General features: G+C 66.5%; 1 protein-coding gene across 4 annotated transcripts in view; it reads right to left on the minus strand.

Moving 5' to 3' along the window:
* Positions 1-1,235: 1,235 nt before the first annotated feature.
* Positions 1,236-22,109, minus strand: part of DISP3 (dispatched RND transporter family member 3) — a 50,138-nt gene continuing 29,264 nt past the window's right edge. Inside the window, exons 7-21 of one of the 4 annotated variants that reach the window (XM_072828403.1) lie at positions 21,526-21,665; positions 20,519-20,667; positions 20,138-20,299; positions 19,219-19,380; positions 17,273-17,386; positions 16,461-16,597; positions 15,479-15,663; positions 13,828-13,958; positions 13,583-13,755; positions 12,425-12,551; positions 11,872-12,017; positions 10,092-10,221; positions 9,755-9,868; positions 9,168-9,334; positions 1,236-8,576 (exon numbers count right to left, since the gene is read on the minus strand). In XM_072828403.1, the coding sequence (XP_072684504.1) occupies positions 8,214-8,576; positions 9,168-9,334; positions 9,755-9,868; positions 10,092-10,221; positions 11,872-12,017; positions 12,425-12,551; positions 13,583-13,755; positions 13,828-13,958; positions 15,479-15,663; positions 16,461-16,597; positions 17,273-17,386; positions 19,219-19,380; positions 20,138-20,299; positions 20,519-20,667; positions 21,526-21,665 (2,400 nt within the window). In that variant the 3' untranslated portion in view covers positions 1,236-8,213. Of the gene's footprint in view, positions 8,577-9,167; positions 9,335-9,754; positions 9,869-10,091; positions 10,252-11,871; positions 12,018-12,424; positions 12,552-13,582; positions 13,756-13,827; positions 13,959-13,982; positions 14,921-15,478; positions 15,664-16,460; positions 16,598-17,272; positions 17,387-19,218; positions 19,381-20,137; positions 20,300-20,518; positions 20,668-21,525; positions 21,666-22,109 lie in introns of those variants that run through there. The other 3 variants (XM_072828402.1, XM_072828404.1, XM_072828405.1) reach the window with 3 other exon arrangements.

A 22,109-nucleotide genomic window follows, 5' to 3' on the forward strand; every position in this document is an offset into this window, starting at 1 on the left:
GAGCCTCATGCTTCTCCTCCGTAAACTGGGGCGCTGGTCGGTCTGCTTGGCAAAGTCGTGAGACACTGATGAGACGGCAGCTCGGGAACCGCAGAGTGCTGTACACACTTTAGCGCATCTCTCTTTTTATTGTAAGAGTGTCATCGATGCTCTCTGTTCCTGTCGACGCTGCCGGCACCACCAAGGCACGGCAGATCGTCGCCGGCTGCGGAGGCCATTGCATGCAGGAAGAACTGACCTTGGGGTCAGCCAGCTTGGGTTAGAATCCCACCACTGGAGAAGGTGGGTGATTCACTTTCTTCTTTGAAAAATGGGGGATACAATCCTCCTTTCGGGGAGGGTGGTAGGGATGAATCGACTTCAAGGCATGTGGGAGGGACCCAGTTACACGTCAGCTGCCCCCAGTCCTCCCTCTCCGCCCGCCCTGCAGAGTTGTGTTCGCCAAGCCAAGGCAGATGCGCCCGGAGGGCACTGTGGCGGGCAGAGCGGGGCGCCCGGGGGCAGCCTGGGCAGAGGCCCTTCCCTCCCCACGCAAGCCAGGTAGGTACAAGCAGCACCTCCGTCAGGTGGTCTGTGCAGAACAAAGGCTCCCCGGTCTGCTGAGAAGCCACATCCTTCACCTCGGGTCCTTCTGACAAGAGCCGGGGAGGAGGTGACGGCAACGAGGGATGGAGTGGGTGGAGAGCAACAGGCACCTGTTCATTCCTCCTCCTGCAGCGAAGCAACGCAAGGGCAGCGCTCTGGCCCAGTTCTGACAAGACAGTTCCCATTCTACAGGTGGGCAGACGGAGGCTTCAAGGCACAGGGAATTCATTCGGTCAACACATATTTACCGTGAGTGTATTTATGCCAGGAGCTGGGGATGTTCAGTCTTTGCCTTCATGGACTATGACCTCGTGGGGAGAGAGAGACAAGTAGAAGGTCACTGAAAATACAGGGCAGAAGCAATCCAAAGGGCTATGGGGTCACATCGCAGGACAACCAGCCCAGACTTGGGGCACCCCTGAAGGCGTCCTGGCGGGAGCTGAGTCCTGAGGGGTAGAGAGTTGCGGTGAAGGTGCAGTAGGGGAGGAGTGCTCGAGGCAGGGGGGACGGTCTGCGGAGCTGGGGGTGAGCCACGGCACCACGTGCACCAGGACTGGATGAAACTTGGTTCGGCTGAGGCCTGAGGTACAAAATGGAGGCAGTGGCGTGAGATAAAAATGGGGAAATTGTCAATGAGATGCTAAAAGACCTTGAAGGACCTTCAACTTTATTGTGCAAGTCATGGTTGGTGCTTCCATCAGCTATTGTCGCAATAAAGCTGCAAAAAAACCCAAAAACAAATCTAACCAGCCAACCAAAAACTACCTAAACTTGGTGGCTTCGATCACTAGGGTCCGCTGGGCGTCATGAGATCTGTGCAAGGACCAGCTTCTCTTGGCTCCGGGCTCCAGCTGGGGTCAAGTCTGTGCCACAGCTCTCGGCCTCTGGGAACCAGCGGGCTCCCTGGGCATGGCTTTCCCTCGGAGGAGCCGTCAAGTCCCCGCAGGCTCCCATATTTCAGGTCTTGGCTTGCTCTACTCCTGCCAGCATCCCAACAGACAATTTAGAGTCACAAAGCTAGACCCAGCATCGGTGGCCCAAGGAAACACATTCCCCCCAGAGTTGAAGAAAAGCTAATTGAGGAGCAAATGGCTCCTGTTTACTGAGGTGCTTTGCAACTCTAAGCACATCAATGCTGCCCTGAGTTGGTTGAAACCTGCTTTGTAACAATGACGGTGGTCGTGACGATGGTTCAGCGGGTCTCGATGTGGCCAAGCCCTCGGCATTATCTTACCTCGTTCAAAATGCGACAACCATGCACGCGGGTTATTCTATTTAAGGGATGAGCAAACAGGCGGAGATAGAGCAAATGACTTGCTCAAATTCACACAGTTAATGGAGGCGGAAGGAGGACACAAAACCCCGGGTTCTAGGCTCCGCACCAAAGCAGTCGCGGGGGCCGCCCGGGTTTCTCCATCACCCCGGGCTGCCTGTCCCAAGCAGCCCCTGCCTGCCCGACTCCGGGGGAGGGGGAGGGATGGGCGCCAGGCAGCGCCACACTCCCCATCACTCCAAAGGCTCTGATGCAACTGGCTCCAGAGTGGGTGATTGTCCCTTGTTCCTGCTCAGCGACGGGGCAGGGAGCAGCTGCTGCCCGGCCAGCTCCCAGCGGTGCCCAGATTCGGCGGCGCCTCTTCTGGGAGGGGGGGCTCCCTCCCCTTCTTGCTCACTGCTCTCCCTGACTCGCTCCCCCTCCTCCAGGCCCCCCTCTGCCCTGCAGCCCGAGTGAGCTCTCTAAGGAGCAAATGAAACCTACAGCTCTCCTCTGCTTAAAAAAAAAAAAAAGAAAAAGAAAAAAGAAAAAGAAAGATGCAGGTACTGCATTTCCTGCGGTCAAAAAATCCAAGAATGTGAAAAGATTTATTAGAAAAAGTCTTCCTTCAGCTGTTGCCGGCCGTCTGCGGGGTCGGCCCATACCCGCAGGTAGCGGTGTTCGGGCTCGTCCCATGCTTCCCTCAGGGCTTCCTAATGCTGAACAAGCAGAAATGAGTATCTGTCCTCTCGCCCCCACTGCTTCTTTTTTTTTTTTTTTTTTTTTTTAATTTTTAGACACACGAGCTAGCAGGTCTTGCACACGCTTTGCAGTGGTGGGTGCCCTGTGCGAAGGTTTCACGGGCACGTAGCTCCCTCGCTCTCCTACAGCTGGCGTGTCCTGGTGTCGGGAGGGGCCAGCGCATCCCACCGGTCCCCGTGCTGAGGGACAGTTAGGGGTCCCAGGCCTTGGCGACACCGGCTCAGCTTCTGTAACGTCTACACTTGACCAGCGCAAGTTTATCTGCGGGATAAATTCTCAGAAGCGGGCCTGCCGAGTCCAAAGGACCACGCGGCGTGATTTTCACAGTTAGTCGGGTTCCCCCATAGCTCTGCCGACGGAGGGTGTCATCAGATGCTTCGATTTTTACCAATTGGATAAACTTAAAATGTTCTCTTGTTTTAAAAGAGAAAACCCTTCATCACATTCCCATTGGGCTGGGATAGAGTCCAGCTTCCTTGGGCCGTCGGGGGTCGGGGGTCGGGCACGGCGTTGTCCTGCCTCAGGGGCCTCCTGCCCGCCAGAAAGGCAGATGCAGGCGCAAATCAGGGTCGCACGGACTCGGTGCTCCCACAGCCGCGAGAGAAGAGGGAGGCTTCACGGAGAAGGTAGCGTCTGAGCGGAACCTTGGGCCACAGGTCGTAGTTTGACGGGTGTTAGTGGGGAGAAGAGCGGGGGCCCCAAGCACCCGCCCAGTGGAGAAAGCCTGGGGCAGGTGAGCAGTCTGGGAGGCTGGAGGACCCGGGAGGTGACCTGAGGGGCCTTGAGGCAGTCCCGGCAGGCTTTGAATGTCACCCGTAAGAGCTGGGCTTAAACCCGTAAATGATAAACGCCTGAAGCCTTTGGGGGAGACTGGTTAGGACTCTTGATTCAAAGTGAAAGAGAGCCTCCCTCAAAGTGGCTTAAGGGAAAGGAGATTGGCATAAAAAAGCTATCTAGGTGTGTTCAGCTTCAGGCATGGCTGGATCCAGGGGCTTAAGCAATGTTACCAGAAATTTGACTTCTATCCTGAGGTCTGCTCTCCTCTGTTTTGGCCTCACTCCTGGGTAGGCTCGGCTTTCCTCCCACGATGTGGAAATAATGGTCAAAAGAGAGTCTATCTTTGCCAGAGTCCCAGTAAGTTCCCAGGAAGACACTCATTGGACTGACTTGGGCGGGGTGTCCGGCCCTCAACAGAGCACTGTGGCCCGCGGGCAGCATGCACTGATTGGGCGACCCTGGGTTACAAGGGGGGGTAACGTAAGGGGGTAATCGGGGCAGTGTGCGCGGGGGACAGTGGCCAGCTTCTGCCCACAGGTCTGGGATGGGGGAAGATCCTCAAAATAAAAATCGAGGCACGGCGACCAGAAGAGGGAAGGATGGGCGTGTATGAAGGACAGAGGAGGAGGAGACGGTCAAGTCTGCACAGAGGATGGGGGAACCAGAAGAGGCTCCCCGGGCACCCCTCTGCGGAGCCTTGAAGGACGGGGTGGCGCAAAGACTAGGCCTGAGCCCCCCAAGACGCGGTGGAGGGTGGACCCTCGGCCCCCAGAGGCTGGCCTCATATTGCACATCCGTTCGGAGCGGCTAGAATTTCACAGGCCTCCGTGGGGCCTTGAATGCCAACGACAATGGCGTTTAGCCCGCTGAGCGGGTGTGACCGGCACCTGAACTCCGCTGGGCGCCCCAGGAGGCAGAGGACACTGTTCTTCAGCGCGTCTTTCTCGGCAGTGGCCGGGGCTGCCTCATGGGCGCTGCTCCTTTGGTTCACCTGGCGGGTTGCGTGTCACTCTGAGCCGGGTGCCATCCTGGGCCAGCAGGTTGCCCCTTTCCGAGTCTGCTGCCCCAGGGAGGCTCTGGCTTCATCCCCTCTGAAGTCCAACAAAGCCCTTGTTTTACGGCCTAACAGCGGCCTGGGAGGCGGTCCTTCGGCCCCAGGCGGCCTGTGTGTGGTGGACCAGCTCCCCAGAGGCGAGGACAGTGGTCCTCAGGCTCCGCAGGGACCCCTCCGCCAGCCCCGCCCCATAGCTTCGGGCCCGTATCCCTCACCGCCCTCTGGTTCTTTTACCAAAGCTCCTTTCCCGGCACGAGGTAAGGTCCACGAGGTCGGGGTGGGTGTCTGCCTTCCTGCATCCCCGTGCCCAGCCCACGGCAGGTGCGCAGGAAGTCCCCGCGCCGTGGAGCTCCGGCGGGCATCCTGCTACGTGAACAGTGACGAGAACAAGACCGGCAGGGCACGGCCGCCGCGGGAGGGCACGGACGCGGGGGCCTCCTTGACTTCAGGAGACTCCCGTCCCACCGGCGTAGCAGTGGGGGTCAGGGCTCTGGGCATCACTCTGTGCCCTGCCCCGTCCCCAGGCTGAATTGCCGTCCAGGGCTTGCTCAAGGCCGCCCGGGCAGGGCTGGGGCTCGCCCTCGGGTGCTGGACTCTCAGCTCTGGGCCCGGAGCTCCCTTCCCTCGGGGCGGCACGCAGGTGGGGGACGGCCACTGAGGGCAGTGGGTCGGGGGCCCTGGAGTCAGACGCGGGGCCTGCCCAGGAATGCTGCGGGAGTGCCCAGGAACGCAGGGAAAGGACCAGGACGCGCAGGCGCCCCCAGACAAGCGGCCTTCATCGGGATGTCCCGGCCTCCAGGGGAGGAGGGGGAGAAGCAGCGGCTCAGGGAACTTCTGCAGGTGACAGGCGCTCCCCGGCACCCCGAGCTGAGCAAGGGCGTCTCGTGGACGCTCAGCCAAAGTGCACGGACCCCCGAGCTGTGCGTCAGCAGCAAAGGGAGGTCAAGGTTCTTCGCAAGGGGCTGACACCCCCGGGGCCCTGCGAGCCACTCCCGGACACGAGAGGGGCACTTGTTTATCGGCAACTGGATGGCCCAGCATGTGGCCCCGGGGAGTTGCCCACACCCTCCCCCCGCCCCGGGACGGAGGGGGCAGAGCCTGACTGGCCGGGGGCTGGACAGGTGCAGGGCCCGAGGGACCGGGACAGGTCAGTTCCTGTGAGGAAATGAAGGCCTGGAGTTGAGACGTCCCCGCAGAGGGCGAGCGTGGGGGGGGCAGGGTGCTGCCCGCATCTGCCTTCCCCTACCCGCCCCCCCCACCCGGGCCCAGGTGCTCATCTGTAGGTTGCGGACCGGCTCCCGGGGCAGCCCGAGGGTCACCAGGGTTACCCAGTGGGCAGCCCGTGCCCGGGGCAATGGGGACACTGAGGCCCCCACGACACTCTGAAAAAAGCAGAGGCCAAGAGGGAGGGAGAGGATGGTTCTTCAGAGGCAACAGGGCTACGTGAGGGTCTCTCTACAGACGGGCATCACCGGGCTGCAGGCAAACCATCTGCACCGACTCCGCCTCCGCGCTGGGCCAGGTGAGCAGCCAGGTGACGACGGGGTTGCTCGAGCACGTCCTGGGGGTCTGGTCACCTTGCCAGCCGCCTCCCGGCCCCGCTCCCACCCGAACCCCCCCCAGAAGCCGGCCTGTTCCTCCCACAGCGGCAACCACCAGAAGGGACGCTGGCCCGCACCCCTGAGCAGCCCCCTGGGGCTGTGCACCCCACGCGCGACCTGTCCCCGGGCCTCCGTGCTCCCTGCTGGGCCTTGGGGGGCTTGGGCTTCACTGAAGGCCACCGGGCAAGCGTTCAGGGTGACGAGCGTCCATCCCGGGGCCTCTGGACTTGACCACCAACCTGAGCATCCCGCCACCAGGCCTTGCTCCTGTCCTCCCAGAGGCTGTGACCCTTAGTGCTTGAGCGCAGCCCTGGGGCGGACTGGCTGCGGTCCCGTCTGGCCCCACCGCCACCGGCTGTGTGACCCAGCCCGTCCGTCTCAGGGCCTCGGCTTCCCCATCCGTACGACGGGAGCGCCAGCACGCACTCCGGGTGGTGGACGGGGCAGCAGAGGCGTGCCGGGCCCTGCCTGTCCTGGGGTGAAACGTGTCCCCCCAAGATGAACCGAAGTCCTAACCCTGGTGCCTGGGACCGGCCGCCTACTTGGAGATAGGGTCTCTGCAGGTGGCGTCTCTGGGGTGGGCCCTGATGCGACACCACCGTGTCCTTGGGAAGGGACGGTGGGCGCGTGACGACGGAGGCAGAGCCGGGACTGACGTGTCCGCGAGCCAGGAAACACCAAGGCCTCCCCGACCCGGGCAGCTGGGAGAAAGGCCTGGAACCGACTCCCGCAGAAGCTCCAGGAGCCACCCTGCCCACCCTGATTCTGAGCCTCCAGCCTCCACAACTGAGCGTCCGTCTGTTGTTTAAGCCCCGCCAGGCGGCTCCAGATCCCGAGGAGGACGTGGGGTACGGTAACCGGTGCCATGAATTGCTCGGGGTCTGGCTTCCGAGCCGCCGAGTCCAAAGGTGTGCTGCTCCCTCTACACGTACGGAGATCCCACCTGGTCCCAGGCGGCACCTCTCCTTGCAGACCCAGCCCCCCAGTTAGTATTTACAGACGACCAGGCGAGCTGGCCTGGAGGACACCCGTGACGTCCGTCCCACCCTCAGGGCTCCAAGGTTCCAGCCCAGCCTGTGTCCGGCCTCCTCATGCCCAGGGGGCAACGTCCACCCCATGGGGGGCACAGTACCTGGCACACCAGAGGTGCTCACAGGTGTCCGCCTTTCGCTCAGGCCATGATCCCAGGGTCCTGGGGTCGAGTCCCTGCTCCCAGGGAGCCTGCGTCCCCCCACGCCCGCCCCCTCTCTAATAAATACAATCTTTTTTAAAAAATGCCCGAGGTAATGAGCCAGACGAGCCCCTTAAGAAGGTGCATCTACTGAGCCGCACCGCCACCCCCTCCCCGAGGCCCCCAACCTTGCCTGGGCAGGCAGGGGCTCTGGGACCGGGGTCCCTGGGGGCACCCTGTACCCACCTCCATCTCCGTCCAGGCCCAGCCCCACCCCTCGTGCCAGGTCCCGGCCGAGCACCGGCGACCCCGTAGCTACTACAACGTGAAGAACGCGGTGGAGCCAGCGGTGCTTGCAGTGCTCGTGTTAGTGGCAGCGGCCGGCAGTGTCACTGCCACGGGAACCCCTGCGGCGCAGCCAGCAACCCCCGGGGCCGCCTCCCCCAAGCCCACCCCTGGAGTCGAGGGGGGAGACGGGGACTCGGGTCAGTAGGAAGCTGCGCCAGGCCCTGCAGACCCCGGGAGGAGCAGCCCCTGGTGGCTGGGGCGCACCCAGGACCGGGAGGCCTGGGAGGGACACAGGACCAGCCAGCGCTGGCGCCAGGGAGCAGGGGGCGGGGAGGCGGGGGGCTGCGAGACCCCCACCCTCGGACCGCTGTGCTCTTCCTGCAAATTCCCCGAGGGAGGCACGGAGGCAGCCCAGCCACGCGTCAGTCCACCCGCCGCCCAGTGCCTCAGTGTTCACGTCTGTAGGACGGGGGCCCCGTGACGCCCCACGGGAGAGCTGCGGGCAGCGCTGAGGCACTACGAGGGTCGCCCCCGGGGCACCCTGCACGGAGGGCGCCGGCTCTCCCGCCGTCGGATGGGGTGGTGGCTGGCTTCCCACGGGCCCCGCACGGAGCGACGCGGCCTGCCCAGCCCGGGCCCGGACAGATGGAGCCGGGCCGGGACAGCCGCCTCGTCCCACACCCGCCGGACCAAAGGAGCGCCAGGCGGGGCCCGGCGCCGGGGCTATAGGGAGGCCCCGGCGGGCAGCGGGATCTTGTAGCCGCTCCGGAGCAGCGCGAGGCAGGCGGCCAGGCCCAGGGCCCCCGCCAGGAGCACGGCGCCCAGGGCCTTGAGGAAGGAAGTCCTGGTCCGGGTGAAGGAGCCGGGTGCCATGACGCCGAGCAGGGCCGTGCTGACCGTGAGCGTGTAGAGGATGGACACGCCTGTGTTGAGCGCCACGATCTTGCCGAACTTGGCAAACGGGGCGATGATGCAGAAGAAGAGCGGCACCGTGGCGATGACCGTGGTGAGGGCGCTGGACACGATGGCCACCCCCACGTGCCGCACGGCCTCCAGCGTCCGCCACTGGCGCTGCGAGTGGGCGTCCTGCGTGCGAGGTGAAGACAAGGCTGGGGCCGAGGCCCTGACGCGCCAGCAGGCCCTCCCTGCCTGGGGCCGGCGCGCTCCCGGACGCCCAGGTTTGCTGCCATAGACGGGGCCGTGATGGCAGCACGGTCCCCGTGACGTGGGGACCCCCAGGCTGCGGCCGGCGTGCGCAGCAGGTCCTCGTAAACGGCCCTGACTGGCGCGGATTTCCTTCTCTTGACCAAAAGCAGCTAAAAACAGAGCTGGTTTAAAGTATGTTCGTGAATGTTTTCGCGCCGATTAGGAAAAACACATACGAGACCCAGCGCTGGTGCTGGCACTGAGCGCCCGAGGTCCGGAGGGGCGGTGGGGCCCGGGGCAGGGCCGGGGGAGACTCGGACGCAGGGAAGCAGGGAGGCCGTGGCCATCGCCCGCACCCGCACGCCCACTAGAGACACAGGCGGGGAGGGAGGCGCCCACGGCCCACCGCGCTGCCCTGGGCACGGAGATGAGGCGTGAAGACCTCAGCCCGGGGCCGTCCCGCCGGCTCAGGGGCCCCTTCGCGGCACCGGGGACAGGGCGTGTGCTGGGCACGGCCGGCAGGGCGCTCACCTCGGCCTGGTGGGGGGGCAGGTTCTCTCCAGCCAGCAGGTAGCCCTCAACCAGATGGACGCAGTAGTCCACGGAGGAGCCGACGAGGATGGACAGGGAGATGGCCTCGACGGCGCCCATCTCCCAGCCGCTCCAGTACATGATGGTCACCACGAGGCAGACGATGCCTGCAGGGGCAGGGCAGGGACGGGCAGGCGGCTTGCACCCGGCCTCACCCACACAGTCCTGGAGGGCGGCGGGCGAGCCCAGAGGGCCCCGCGGAACGGGCGACACCTATGGTGGGGCCCCCGCCTCTGGTGACAGGAGGGACCAGGAGGGCCAGGCTCCAGGGGAGGGCAGGTGCAGCAGCAGGTCACTGGGCCAGGAGCGGCCACCCGGCGACACCCGGGTCTCTTCCGGGAGCACAGACTGGGGGGCAGGTCCTGTGAGCGTCTGTTACAGAGGGTCCTTCTGCGGGGGGGGGGGGGGGGGCTGGGAAACCTTCACTGAGGATATGGACAGCCAAGGGTGGAGAGGAGCCTGCTGGCCTGCGGCCCCCGCCCCTCCTGGCCCCAAGCCTGATGCCTGCCCCCCGCCCCCCCACATACCCAGGATACTCAGGAGCACGGGCAGCAGGAGCAGCACGTGGGTGGTGAACACGGCCACCGCGGCCACACAGATGAGCAAGGACAGGGCCAGGCCGTACAGGGCGCTCTGCACCCCTGGAAGGCAAGGGCAGAGGAGCCTCAGCCGGGCTTCCACGGGTGGGCGGTCACAGCAGCTGGCCCGCTCCCTGGGCCGTACGAGGACCCACCCGCGGGCCTCCAGGGCAGGCCCTCGCCAGGAAGGCAGGCACGACGCGGGCCACCTCTCCACCCACCCTGCCAGCACCCGCTCCTCCAGGCCTGGGGACGCGGGGGAGCGGGGGGCTGGGCTGCCTCTTGCCTATGATCTCCATGAAGATCTGCTTCCAGTGCTCACACGTCTGGAAGCCTCGGCGCAGGGCCGAGCCCTCGGGGAACGTCTGCAGCTGCTGCTGGAGGAAGCTCTCCCAGCGCAGATAGTCCGAGTACGTCTGGAAGGAGGACTTGCCCTTGTACGTGGTCTGGGGGGCACACGAGCCGGTGAGAGGGGGCAGCGCCCACTCCCCCTGCCAGGTGACGGCTGGGCCCCCGGCCACCTCCCAGCAGCCCCCGGGAGCACGTGTGAGCCACACACGGGCAGCAGGTCCTGGCGCAACCACAGCGCCCGTCCCTTTCCAACAGGCCCAGCGGCCGCTCCCGGAGCCCCCAAGCGCTCGGCTCCCGCCCGGGCCCACACGGCGCCCCGCCCGCACGGCCAGCTCCCGGGTTCCAGCTCGCCCAGGAAGGCTTCCTGGAGCCCCAGATGTGCTGGGCTCCGCCGGGCTCGGGGCCTCCCTGGGAGCTGCGGCCTCCGCCCAGCGGCCGGCCGGTCTCCAGCCCCACGGGGGCCTTCGGGGGTGTGGGGGAGACCGGGACCTCCGCCACTCTAGGGCCTGCCCCGGGCGCTCACACGCCCACTTCTGGGCTCCCCAAGTGCGGCCCAGGCTCCAGGGCGTCCGTGGGCACGGGTGTGTGTGAGCGTCCGTGGGGTCGGCGTGGAAGGGACATCCCGCTGCGTGGATGCACCTGAAGGGCTCCGCCCTCCCTGAACCGCCCAGGGCTTCAGCCCTCCAGAGGACGGGGGTTGTGACACGGGAGGCGGCCACGCTGGGGGAAACGAGCCGGCAGGGACCCGGGGCGGCCCGTTCAGGAGCACCCAGTATCCGCATGGCGCAGGCCTGGGGCGGGCGGCGCGGGGCCAGCGGGCGACGTAAGTACACTCAGCACCACCGAGCTGCGCTTCAGAAACGTTAAGACGGTCAATTCTGTCACGCGGATTTTGCCCAATTAAAAAACCCGCCCGTTGGCCTGGGGCTCCCTAGAGGGGGACCCGGAGAGGCTCTGGGGGCCTCCTGACTCTGGCCTGGTGCGTCTGCGGTGGGAAGGAGAGCAGGGCTGGAGGCCAGAGACTGAGCTGGTTGTCACTCCCGCGTCTTTACGGGACGGCACAGCTGCTTCCCGGGGATCGCGGAGCCCCTTCCTCAGGGAGGAGCCTGAGGCCGGCGGGGAAGAGGGATTTGCCAGGGAGACGCGGAGCACACAGGATCAGAGCCCGACCGGGCCCGGGTCTCCGCACGCGGCGGCAGGTGCAGGCTCGGGACCACGGGGCCCGCAGACGCCCAGGTCAGGTGCGCTGGCCCTCGTGTGTGCGTGCGGGTGTGCACGTGTGCGGGTGTGCACGGGGGCCTCCCCCCTTGGGCAGGGTCCAGGGAGCCTCGGCATGACAGAGGAAGTCGTGAGGTGCGTGCACGGCTGGTTCTGGCTCCCGAGCTTTCCTGGGGGAGGCCCAGCACCCGGACCCCCGAGGGGCAGAGGGGAGCGTCCGGGACTCCCAGCAGCGCAGCAGCGTCCCAGCCCGGAGGCCACAGAACAGACCCCAGGCTGGTGGGAACAGCCTCCGTGGAAGAAAGGGCAGCGCTGTGGTCAGCTGCCTGGTGTGACGCTTGACGCCGACACGCACAAGCTGTGACCTGCGGGGAGTCCCCCCACCTCTTGGCTGCAGTATCCGCCCCCCAAGAGCAACCCCTGTGATCTGGGCCAGGGGCTGGGCCTCGGGACACACGCGAGGCGAGCACTGGGCCCGGGGGCCACCGCGAGCTCACCGACTCAAAGGCCATGGAGATCCACTGCACCCGGCCCTCCTTGACGCCCACCGCGCCGTGGGACAGCTGCCCCGGGAGCAGGTTGGGCTCGGGCAGCTCCCTGCACTCGGGGTGCAGCATCTGCAGGAAGGAGGAGGTGCTGTAGCCTGCGGGGAGAGGGGCAGACAGGTCGGGCCCGGGACCCCGCAGAGCACGGCCCTGCCCTACCTCCCAGCCTGGACCGTGGCCTGCGGCGGCGCTGAGAGGAAACCTCCACAGTCGGTCGCCATCGGGTGGACAAGGGCACCGGGCGTGACCGCGCCAGGTCACCTGTGCCAAGCCCTGCCCTGGCTCCTGCAGCTGTGCCCACACACCCGGCGCTCGTCCCCGCACACGTGCACCTCGGCACCAATTCGTGCTGATGCACAACACGGCTCCAGAGGCCTCACACGCCCTCACCCGGTGTGGACAGACCGGCAGACGCGCCCACAGGACCCAGGCCAGGCGTGCGTGCCCTCCCGCTGTGCGCCCTCGGAGCAGCACGGCCTCCCAGGCTGTCCTCCCTCGGACGCACCTGAGGGCAGGCACTGGGCCCCGCCCGGCTTCACCAGCTCCGAGTTCTCCGCGATGGCCTTGCACAGGCGACACAGGTGCCCCAGTTCTTTGAAGAGATCAAAGCCGCTGTCATAGATGACGCTGCCCTTTCCCGAGGAGACACAAGCGGGCGCAGGCGGCTCAGTGAGTCGGGAACGCGGTCCTGGGCCCACCCCCGGGAAGAACCCCAGAGCTCCCCGCCACCCCTGCCCGGGCCTGCTCTGTCCTGCTCCACCAGCACCTTCTGCTCCCATCGCCGCCCACCCGCCACGGGGCCCCTGGGCTCACCCATGCTTTGAGTCACACTCATTTTTTTATTTGTAAAGATTTATTTGAGAGAGAGAGTGAGCGAGCAGGGAGGAGTGGGGAGGGAGGGGGACAAGCAGGCCCCGCTGAGCGCGGAGCCCGACGTGGGGCTCGATCCCAGGGCCCTGGGACCATGGCCTGAGCTGAAATCAAGAGTCAGAGGCTCAACAGACTGACTCACCTCTCACCAGGGCTTCCTGCCGTCTCTTGGCTCTGCCCGGCCAAACCCCCAAGCTCCCTCACCTGCTGCGTCTGCTCCCGCCTTCCCACCCTCCTCTGAACACCTGGGGGCTCCCGGTCAGGACTGAGCACACGGATCTCCAACCACCCGGCTCCCGAGTTACCCTGGGTGTGAACCCCGTACACCCCGTACACCCAGCCAGACCGACTGCTCGGGGCAGGAGCTCTGACCGCACGGGCTCGGCCCCACCCCGAGCCCCACGGACCCAGCAGCTCCTCAGTTTCTCCGCCTCCAGATACTCAAGAGGCCAGCCCAGGGCACCGTGCAGCAACCCAATGCAGCGGGGGCTGTGGGCGCGGGGGGGGGGAGGGGGAGCGAGGGTGTGGGGGGGGGGCAGTTTACACACTTGCATCTCCCTCGGCTCCGTTCCAGCCCCTCAACACAAGGGGCAACCGACTCAGGCCCAAAATGTACCCAGAGTCCTGGGTGATCCTGAGCTCAACCCCGAAGGCCGTCCCCAGGACCCGCGGTGGCCGCGTCTGGGCCTCGTGAGCTGTGCAAGGAGCCAGAGGGCATGTGGGGCGCTGGGCTGGTGGCCTCCCGGCGGCTGTGCCCCAGCCCCTTGGAGCTGCCCGACGTGGGCCCACGTACCGGGTCTCCGATGACATGGTTGTCCACCTGCCGCGTGCGGTTGATGCCGATGATGCCGAAGACCACGAAGACCATGGCCCCCGTGTCCACCAGCGGCCGCACGGCTGGCTTCCCGCAGCCCGTGTTCACGCAGGGGTTGAAGCCGAAGGTGGCCGAGAGGCGGGCCTTGGGCGCTGCGGGGGAGTCGCATCCGTGTGGGGCCGGGCCCGGCCTCCCAGGCCCCGCGGCAGCCTCCCTGCACGTACCTTTCTCACTGGGCACATAGAAGAAGCCTTTGGTGGGGCCGTCGGGGCTGGAGCTGAGCAGGCAGCCGGGAGGGGCCGCGCACACGCGCCCGTGGAAGGGAGGCTTGTGGGACTGAGCGAAGTACACCTTCCTGCGGAGGCAAAGGGGCCTGGCTGAGGCGGGAAGGCACGCACGCCCCCCATGTGCCAGGGCGGGAGGGTGAGGGGGGCTGCACCGGGTGGGGGTTGGCGGGTCCCCGTGGTCTCACCACAACCGGGACGCACCACACAGCCTGCTCGACGGCCTCCCCGTGGCATGAAGGGTGGAGACCAGGAGCCTCCAGGCCGCCCCCAGGGGGTGCGAGTGTCCCCAGAGGGCCCCCGGCCGCCTCGCGTCCCCGCTCGGGAGCACGCCCGCCTGAACCTCAGCCGGGGCTGAGCCTCAAGGTTCCGTGGGAAGCAGGGGCTCTATGGTTGGCTTGTTCGCCCCTGGACCTGATGTGGCCCCAGGTTCTTTCTAGAAGGTTCTAAGCTCGTGCGGGCAACCTGATCCCGGCTGCTGTGTGTGCACAGAGTGAGCCGAGCCCTGGGCTCCGGGAGCACAGGCAGGGGGACCCCCAGCCCCTGAGCCGAGGTACCCGGGCCGGGAGGGCCCAGCGAGTGAGCCGTTGCAGCCACCTCTCCCCACGTGGCTTCGGGGCTATGTGGGTGCCCGGCACCCCGAGGCCGCGCTCTGTCGGGGACCCGAGCCCCGCGTGTCAGCAGCGCAGGGCCCACGGCCACAGCGCCCCTCCTTGTGGAGCGGGGCCCGCGCCATCGTTTGCAAGGATGCTGTGGATGACCGGCTAGCCGCTGTCCCCCGCCAGCCGCCTGAGGGCCGGAGCCACATCTGTCCTGGTCACCCCCGTATCCCCGGCACCAGCAGGGCGCCCGCACACGTCGGCACCCCAGGTTTGTTCCAGGAACCATGGGATCGGCCTCAAGGGACACACGAATGCGGGGCCCTGGCCAGAACACGGGGCGCCCGGCTACTCGGAGCCCGTCTTCCTGGGAGGAGCACCAGGAGCTGCGCATGCAGGTAAACACAGACGCGGCCGCTCCGGAGTCCTCGGTCCTGCGTCAGGGGCGAGGGCACGTTAGTCAAATACGCGCTGAATTAACCATGTACAGAGCGTGAGGACGGCGCCCGGAGAGGAGGTGCAGCGCGGCCGCAGCCCCTCGTCCGGCGAGTGCTCACTGAGACCTGGGGGCCGACCCTGCGCCGGGTGCTGGGGACACAGCCGGGGGACGGGCAGGTCCCCGCTGCGCCTGAGGAGACGCCTTATAACCCCGCGGCCGAGCGATTCCAGGCCGTGGGGGCCGGGAAGGGGTAAGGCCGCGGGGGGCCGCGTGCTTCTCCCCGGGACGGGGCTCGGGCAGGGACTGGCTCTCCCAGGGGGACGTCGTGCCCCCGGAGCCAGGGAAGAGCCTGGCAGGCAGGGCGCGGGGGGCGCAGGCCTGGGACGGGAGCTGCCGGGCTCGGACGAGCAGCGGAGCTGCGGGAGGCGGGCCCGGACCAGAACCGGCTGAAGGCGGGCGGGCGAGGACGTGCCCGGCCCGAGGTGCCCGAGGTGCCCGAGGTGCCCAAGGTGCCCGAGGTGCCCCGGTCCCGCGGGCCGGCGGAGGCCACTACCTGGTGTGCTGCTGCTCCTTGGCGGCCGCGTAGAAGCTGAAGTCGAACTTCCAGCCCCGCTTGGCGTCGCAGGCCAGGGTCGTCACCATCCACCTGCGGGAGGGGCTCGCCGGCTGGAGCAGCCCTACTGTAGACATACAAGCGGTCAGCTTCTTGGTGAAGTTACCCAAAGGCGCTCTATACACCTACGCAGTGGATCAACAGAGACAAGACAGTGACTCCGGGGCTCGGCCGCCCCGCAGGCCCCGCCCCTCCCAGCGGCCGGGGGCAGGGGCTCGGAGGCCTGGGTTCGAGTCCGCACACCGGGCAGATGCTCCTCCTGTCTGAGCCTCCGCTGAGCACGTCCTGGGCCGGGGCGGAGCGGGGCCCTGAGCCCGCAGCAGCCGGGGGGCCGCGGCCTGGGCCCGTGAAGGGCTGGGGCGAGAGGATCAGTGTGGGGGGGTAGACGTCTGCTGGGGCTTCCTGAGGGGCCGGCTCTGTGCACGTTGCAGGGGCAGCTTTCTAGGCCGGAACCGTGGGGCGGCCTCAGCCGTGTCATCACTCAAAGGGAAACGTGACCCCTCAACAAGCTAACTGTGCCCCTGGACGGCGCAACTTGTCAAAGAAATGGACGATTCCTGAGGGCGACACGGGAGGCCGGCCGGCCCTGGGAGGCTGTCCTCTGGGGGCTGGAGCACTTCCCGTGTCCCGTGTGCTTCGTCCCCCACAGGCCCCCCCGGCTGTACCCCGCCTCACAGAGGACGACAGGGAGGCTCAGAGAGGTGAAGGATCTGCCCAGACACAGATTACAAATGGCAGCAGGACTCGAACCCAGGTCTGGCTGCCTGGAAGCCCCTGCTGGCCCCTCTGCAGGGGCCACAGACCCGGCTGGGGGGTGGTCACGTGCCTCCAGCTGCTCCGTCCTCACAGACCCTGCCTCCCCACTCCACGTGGTCAGCCCCATGCCCGACCCGGCGGTGCCCGGCACGGCAGCCCCGCTCACCTGGAAGGAGGGCACCTCCCCGTCCCCGGGGGACACGATCTGCCACGGGGCGGGCAGGCTGGCGTTGAGGGAGAACCTGTACACGGCCGGGTGGCCTCTACTCTTCATCTTGGAGACATACACGGTGCCTGGGGAGTCTGGGAGACAAGTGGGGGGGCGCTGCACGGTCACCGGGCCGGCCTCCCCCGACCCAGCGCGGCCCCCCTCAGTTCCTCTTGCAGACAGAGCCTGCGGCGCTGACCGGGGGTGTGGGGTGGACGTGGGGACGCAGCGAGCTGGGGGGCTTGGCAGGGACGGGCCGCGTGGAGGTGAAGAGCTGCCGCAGGGCTAGGGCAGTGGTGCTGCCGCCCGAGAGGGAAGCAAGGTGAAGGGGGGGCTGGAGCTGCCAGCTGAAGGACGATGGCAGGCACAGAGGGCTGGTGGGGTGACCGGGACACGCACGACTCCCCACGGGGGCTAATTCCTGCATGTGCCCCAGCATCCCACCTCTGAGGGGGCCCTGGGCAGGGAGGAGCCGGCCCCGGGGGCTCGGGATGGGTCTGGCACACATGGCGGGATCCTGGGTGCCGGAGGCCTGGCTGGGACGGCGGCAGGAGGGGATGCCAGCGTTCGGAGCTGGGGGATAGTGGGCAGCGCCTCGAGTTCACCCCCCAACCCAACCCCTTCTCAGTGACCCCCAAGAACAGACTCTCGTTCTCACAGGGGAACCAGAGCATGAACAGACCGTGCTCTCCCCACGGGGCCCCGACACCCCGGCAGGGGGTGAGATCTCCCGAAGCCCCCCCCCCAGCCAGACCACACTCCCCACTAACCCTGTGGGGTGGCCTCAGTCCGGCTGGCCCAGGGGACCCCTGAGCCCCGCTTCTTCTTCTCCAGGGACGTGCGGATGTTGTTCTGCAGGCTGTGGGGCTTCTCCTGGAACAGACCTGCCCCCACATCCCGTTAGGGACAGTGGCAGGGGAGGGCAGAGATTGAGAGAGACGGCAACCCTAGGGACACGGGACATGGGTCCCTTGGCTTGGGGAGGGTGACAGGGGTCTGCGACACTGGATGCCACGGAAAACAATGCCAAATACTGAATTTGCAGGAATCTTAAGGCAGAAGGACCTGTCAGCTCCGTCCAGGGACACTCTGACACCTTCCCTCCTCGTCCCTGCCGTGCCCCAAGACCTCCTCCGGCAACCGGGCGACACCAAACCAACAGGGCGGCAGGAAGGCCGAACGGGAGGCTGCATCTCATGCACTGAGCTCCTGATAAACGCTCGGTGAGTGGAACGGTCAGAGACGGAACCTCAGCAGCCAGTGGAGACCACAGGACACTGTCCTCTTTTGCCTCAATCACTGGGGATGAATCTTCTGTTTTCTTTTGTTGTCATTTAATGAGAGAAGTTTTACACCTTCGGAGATGCAATCGTCACAATACTCCTAGAGGTATAACCCCGGTGACAGGAGAAAGCAGAGGTCGGGGAGGTCCTGTGCCCTACCCAGGGAGCGAGAGGCACAGCCTCATCTGGGTCCAGCCTTGGCCCTGAAAGCCCTTTTCACTACACCATCAGGTCCCTGAGAGCAAGAGCCCCGAGGGGCTGGGGCCGAACTTGGGGGGCGCCCTGGCTCTCCTCCAGACGCCTCCAGGAGCTTCGGCCCCAGCTGAGTCAGGGGAGTGGCTTTTCGACAGTGGGCCCTGAGGGGTGGCAGGTGGCCTCACAGCAGGGGTGATGATGGAGTTTGGGGCGTGTGCCCAGGGGGTGGGAGGGGAGCCGGGGCTGCGGCCGGGGCTGGCTCCGGTTCAGGAGGGGCCTTCGGGCTCCTCTCTGAGCTGTGGCCGATTATCACGCGTGGGCTAAGGCCCTTAGCGAGGGGAGGCCAGGATAACGTGAACGCCGCCCTAATTAAGCGGAGGCAATCACAGCGCCAGCGGACCTTCTCCTAAGAGCCTGAGCGCTGGCCCAGCAGCTCCTGCGGGTTCTCACTGACCTGGCCACGCGGAGTGACCTGGGGCCAACCTCCCGGGCCCCAGCCCAGGCCTCGGGCGCCCGTGTCCTGAGGGCCTGCACCAGACCACTCACCTCCTCGCTCATCCCCGATGCCCACTCCATCATCGGACCCTCCGGATTCCACCTCCTAGCACCTCCCGACTCCACTGCCTCCCACCTGGTCTCCCGCCCGCCCCCACACAGCGCCTGGAGACTCGGTCACGGCCCTTGTCCGCTCAGCACCCCCACTGGCTCCCCCTGGCAAACAGAGTAACACGCAGAGTGCTCACTCCAGCGCTCCCTTCCGGCCGGGTCCACCTGGCTGGCCTCAGCGCCTGCGACCAACTCTCAAACTTGGCCCCAGCCTGTCCTCCTGTCCTCCTGGGTGCTTCCCTCTGCCTAGCCCTCTTCTCTTCTCTCTCAGCCTGGCTAGCTCCTTCCCTTTCCTTGAGTCTCAGCTTAGATGCAGCCTCCTCCAGGAAGCCTTCAGTGATGCTGAGCTCCCCAGGCTCCCCGTTCTTCTCTTACAACCCTGGCTCGCCCCTGGCAGGCAAATGCACTCCCCGAGCTCGGGAAGCCTGTCCTGCCCACTATGGTTTCCCAAGCACCCGGTAAATACCCGTTTCAGGAAATGGGAAAACACTGAGGCTCAGAGGCACAGGGATGTGCTGAGTTGCACAGTGACAGGGAGCCTGGACCTCGCATCTCTCACAGGCCCACGGTTTTTGAGGCCTGAACTCCAAAGGGAGCGGGAGCCCCAGGGGACCCCCCGACTGAACTCTCACCTGAACAGGTGATGCAGGATATGCCCTCCGCGCTCAGGTTGTACTTGAGATCCAGCAGCACCTGGATGTTGGTATCAGGCCGGAAGAGCAAGGGGGCCCGGCTGGCGGGGCGGAGCCGGCTGGCAAACACCAGGGACAGGATGAGGACGGAGACGAAGAGCCCTGCCAGGAGAGGATGCACACCAGGCGGGGCCGGGCCCGGTGGCATTCACGGCCCTGGATCAGAGATGCTCCCTTCACGGGGGGGCGGGGTCCCCAGGGAGCCGGCCCGCGGTGAAGCCTGTCAGGGACTGGCCATCCGGGTGGGGGTCAGGGCTGGCCGCTACCTGCGTCACGTGGGGGTCAGACTATAAGCTATGAGCTCACAGTCTTGGACGCTGAGCAGTTTACCAGGAGCCGGCACGTGCAGCTGATCCACGGCCTCAGACACCGCCGGCGATTACGGGAACAGCACTCAGTGTTTGCTGAGCCCCCGCTGCATGCCACGCGCCGCACCGAGCTCCGCGCCTGCACGGGCCTGCCCTCCCACCGCCCTAGTGCAGACGCTGCTCTTATCCCCAGTAGCGGGAAGGAGGCGAGGCTCCGACTGACGCAGCCACGGTCGCCCGGCCGGTACATGGGAGAACCAGGATTCCAACCTGGCCGAGCGGCTCTGACTCAGGGCGAAGGCGTTAAGTGCTCTGCTCCACCGCCCGGGTGGGGCCTGGGCACGGGAGGCTCCAGAAACAGCAGCTCTGCGGGCCCAGCTCCATTCCGCATGGGGGGTGAGGCCCAGGGAGCCGGGCGCCAACCAAGGGTCATTTGCAGGAGGGGGCTGGGCTCCCAGCGCCTCTGTGTCCCTTGGGGGGTCTGTCCCCCCACCTCGGGCGCTAGAGAAAAGCCCAGATCAGAGAGGAAGGAGGGTGGAGAGCCCACTTACCTACGATCACCCAGCGGCTCTTGACGGCGGACCACAGGGCCCAGTGGTGCAGCAGCTCCTGCAGCTGGGCGATGAGCTGGCCCCGGCTGCCCCGGTCGGGGGCTGGCTGGAGGCTCTCGGGGGGCACAGACACCAGGGACACGTCCCCCAGCTCCAGCGACACTGCCAGGGCAGAGCCGCGGCCCATCAGAGGCTGGCCCAGAGCCAGGGCAAGGTGCACCCCGGGCCCCGCCCTCTCTAGGACAGCCCAAGCGCTCGGTGGGGATCCCCGAGGCCCTCAGGACCCGCCTGTCCTCACACCACCTCGTCCAAAGTGACGCCCCGGCAGACGTGGGCCGGGTGTCACCAGGGCCCGCAGGGCAGGCCTGCACCAGGACTCACCGGGCTCCTCCTCGACGTTCAGCAAGGGGATGTCATCGTCCAGGTAGGGCAGGGGGCCCTGGGCAGGGCTGCCCCCGGCCCGCTGGGCAGTAGCGAACACATCCCCGGGGAAGTGCAGGGAGCTCTTGCGCCCACACTTGTGGTGGCAGCTGTGGGGAGAGTGGGGCGGAGGGGTGAGCCCCGAGGGCCCGGGCGTGCAGGGACGGTAGGGCAAGGCCCGGCCACCACCGGCTGAGACACCTCCTGGGGGCCTTCGCCACAGACTCCAGGAGCCTGCTGCCTCGTTTCCTGCACGTGCCATCTCCCCCCGGACCATGGGTGCCACTCCTCCGGGAGACAAGGGTGATGGCAGCCATGACCCAGGAAGAGGATCCCCTGTGTGGTGTGCCCTGCCCCCAGCCAGAGCCCCGGTCCTCCCGGCACCCAACCCCAGCCAGCCGCCCAGGCCTGACTTTGTGTGGCCACCCTCCTTCCCCGGCCCCCAAGACCCCAAGACCCCAACGCCTGGGCCTCCGGCAGCAACCGTGGGCGACACATTCAGCTCCGCACACAGCTCGCTGTGTCTGAAGAGGATTTCTCCACCAGGGCGAGAATACGAGACGCACCTGACGTGGCGGCTGCCCGGGGCCCGGTCACAGCACGGGGTTCAAATGTCCTCTTTGCTGCCTACTGAACGGGTGACCCTGAGAATGTCGCCCGCCCCGGCCCTTGTGTCATCATCGGTGAAATGGGCAAAGCAAGGGAACCCCGCTCCAAGGGCCCCGGGGACTAAGGCCGCAGACCGCGCTGCCCACTGCCAGGCACGGGGCAGGAACTCCCAGCTGGTGACCACCGGGCCGGGCGCTCTTCCCGCCCTCGTCCCCGCAGTAGGGGCCTGCACAGAGCTGGGCACACAGAAGGTGCTCAGTAAAGGGTCACCGAACTTTTCGACGCGCGGTGGTGATCTGGGTGGCCCCGGAGGGCCCGTTATGCAGGCTCCGTGAGCGGAGGGCGCGGCCACCGCGCACCTGGTCTGGCAGGCAGTCTCCAGCGGCGCCACGTAGAGGCTCCAGATGCCCAGGGCGGCCGGCATGGTGAAGAGCACGGCCAGCCAGCAGCAGGACACGATGAGGGACATGAACAGGCCAAAGTCGTGGACGGCCGGGATCTGGCAACGGAGAGGTGGAGGGGGTGTGGGTGGGGTGTGGCGCGGGCAGGCCCGGGGCGGGAGCCTGGGACTCTGCAGCCACAGGCACTCAGGACCCCAGACCGCTCGCAGGATGAGGGGGTGAGGAAGCCCAGGAGGACATGGGGAGCCCCAGCTCTGGGGCGGAGGCTCCGGTCCATACCCACGGCGGTGCCTGGCACGGGGCACGTGCGCTAACGGCCCTCACACAGTGAGGGTGTCCGAGGGAGGCAGCCCGTGAGGCCGTGCGTCAGGGAGGGTAGGGAGAGAAGGCCCACATGTGGCCCAGGGCCGGGGAGCAGCAGGCGTGCTCCAGGGTGTCCCAGGGACCCACGCGGGGATGTGGCGGCCAGAGGGAAGCTGTACCCCCGGCACACAGGCCTTCACCGTTGGTGGAAAACATTGACGATCAGTTCATTTCAGTCC

The sequence above is a fragment of the Canis lupus genome, chromosome 5, assembly GCF_048164855.1.
Source record: "Canis lupus baileyi chromosome 5, mCanLup2.hap1, whole genome shotgun sequence".
NCBI classification, from domain to species: domain Eukaryota; kingdom Metazoa; phylum Chordata; class Mammalia; order Carnivora; family Canidae; genus Canis; species Canis lupus.